The 1929-nt window shown below is 72.9% G+C and overlaps 1 protein-coding gene across 1 annotated transcript; it reads left to right on the forward strand.

Annotated features, from left to right (window-relative positions):
- Positions 1 to 371: 371 nt before the first annotated feature.
- On the forward strand, positions 372 to 1586 carry CITED4 (Cbp/p300 interacting transactivator with Glu/Asp rich carboxy-terminal domain 4). Its single transcript, XM_058304819.2, has one exon. The coding sequence runs from the start codon at positions 565 to 567 to the stop codon at positions 1114 to 1116; it is 552 nt and encodes a 183-aa protein (XP_058160802.1). The 5' UTR covers positions 372 to 564; the 3' UTR covers positions 1117 to 1586.
- The last annotated feature ends 343 nt before the right edge of the window (positions 1587 to 1929 follow it).

Below are 1929 nucleotides of genomic sequence, written 5' to 3' on the forward strand. Positions count from 1 at the left end.
GAAGAGGTTGGTCTGCGATCCTGCAGCTCTGGAGGCAGTAACGCTGCGGCCCTCCCACCCCACCCTTGGTTAGTTCCAGCCTCGAGCCTGAGCCCTCGCCCGCCAGACCCAAAGTCTCGCAAAGCGCGGAACAGCGGGTGGGGCCCGCAAAGCTGTCAGCCTGGGGCGGGGCCTGGGGCCCAGGGGGCGAGGCTCGGGGGGGGCGGGGCCTGGGGCCCAGGGGGCGAGGCTCGGGGGGGGCGGGACTCGACGGGAAGCGGCGCGGCCCGCCCAGGAGCGTCCCCGTCCAGCCAATGAGCGCCCGGGGGCGGGCCACCCGGCCTCTAGGTATAAGACGCCCCCCGGGGCCGGGGGCGCGGCGCGGAGGTCCACCAGCCGGGCCGGGGTCGGAGCTGACGCCGCCCGGAGGTGCGGCCGCGGGGTGCGCTGCAGCGCGGACCTCGGTGCGTCCTGGGCTTGGGCAGGGGCGCGGGTCCGGTTTCCTCTGCCCCGCCGGGCTGCGGGGAGGGCGCGGAGGAGCAGCTGGCCCCGGCCGCGGGGCCCCGCGCCGACCATCCGCCCGCCATGGCCGACCACCTGATGCTCGCCGAGGGCTACCGCCTGGCGCCGCGGCCGCCGCCCGCCGCGCCCGTCCACAGCCCGCACGCGCTCCGGACTCTGCAGCCGTACGCGGGCCCGGGCCTGGACAGTGGGCTGCGGGCGCGGGGGGCTCCGCTGGCGGCGCCGCCGCCCCCACCCGGGGCCCTGGTGTACGGGGCCTTCGGGCCGCCGCCCGCCTTCCAGCCCTTCCCGGCCGGGCCGCCGCCGGCCGCCGGCAGCGCGCACCTGCAGCCCCTGGCGACGCTGCACCCGGGCCGCGCGCCCGCGCCCCCCGGCGCCCCGGGCTGCCCCCCGGGCCCGCAGCCGGCGCCCGGCGCCCCCGCCCCGCCGCCGCCCGCGCTCGCCCTGGGCGGCATGGACGCCGAACTCATCGACGAGGAGGCGCTGACGTCGCTGGAGCTCGAGCTCGGGCTGCACCGCGTGCGCGAGCTGCCCGAGCTCTTCCTGGGCCAGAGCGAGTTCGACTGCTTCTCGGACTTGGGGTCCGCGCCGCCCGCTGGCTCCGTGAGCTGCTGAGCGCCGCCGCGGACGTGCCCGAGAAGGACTCCTCCGCACCGAGCGACCGGGCCCCTCACGCACCCTCCGTGAGGGTGGAGGCTGCGGGTCTGTGCGCCGAGCCCGAGAGCCGGGGGGGACGCCCGGCGCCGCTCTGGGCCCTGCCTCTTGCTACACTTTTCTGACCCGGCGCCTCCGCGGTAGTGGACCAGCTTTCGGACTCCCGGTTCTTGGATTGTGTCCTCTCTCTTCCCTCGGACCCTCCCCCCAAATCTGAGCCATTTCAGGCCTCGGTCTGATTCCCCCTCCTCGCGCAACCCGCTGCTGGGACTGGGTCCCCGGAGACGTCCATCCACTGGGCCCGCCATCCCCGCTGCCCGCGCCGGGCCGGCGCTGGGCTTCCCGCCCCGGGGAGAGGAAGGTTTGAATAGCCCTAACCCCCAGCCTCCTTCGGGCCTCCAAAACCAAAATAAAACTGGGTCACTTTATAATCTTGCGTTTTCGTTTCTTTGTCACCCCCACCCCCCAAGGATGTTTAGCTTCCAAAGCCCTGAGGCTGTTGGGGATCCTGGGTGGGCTGGGAGCGGCAGCCCCTGGCAGTGTACAAGAGAGGAAACTAACCGTTTCTTTCGAAAATGTCTTGTGAGTTGTGCAACTGTTATGTCATAACCTGGAAGGCAGAGGCTGCCACGGGGCTGGGTAACTGGAGGGCACAGACAGATGACAGACTTCCCAGTTGGGGGGGGGGGAGGGGGCTTGACAGTGCTGTCGGCAGCAGAGGGGAACCCGGCTGGGACCTGAGGGTTCAGACAGCCGGGGCTTTGAACCGTAGCT

The sequence above is a fragment of the Dasypus novemcinctus genome, chromosome 9 (assembly GCF_030445035.2).
Source record: "Dasypus novemcinctus isolate mDasNov1 chromosome 9, mDasNov1.1.hap2, whole genome shotgun sequence".
Lineage (NCBI taxonomy): Eukaryota > Metazoa > Chordata > Mammalia > Cingulata > Dasypodidae > Dasypus > Dasypus novemcinctus.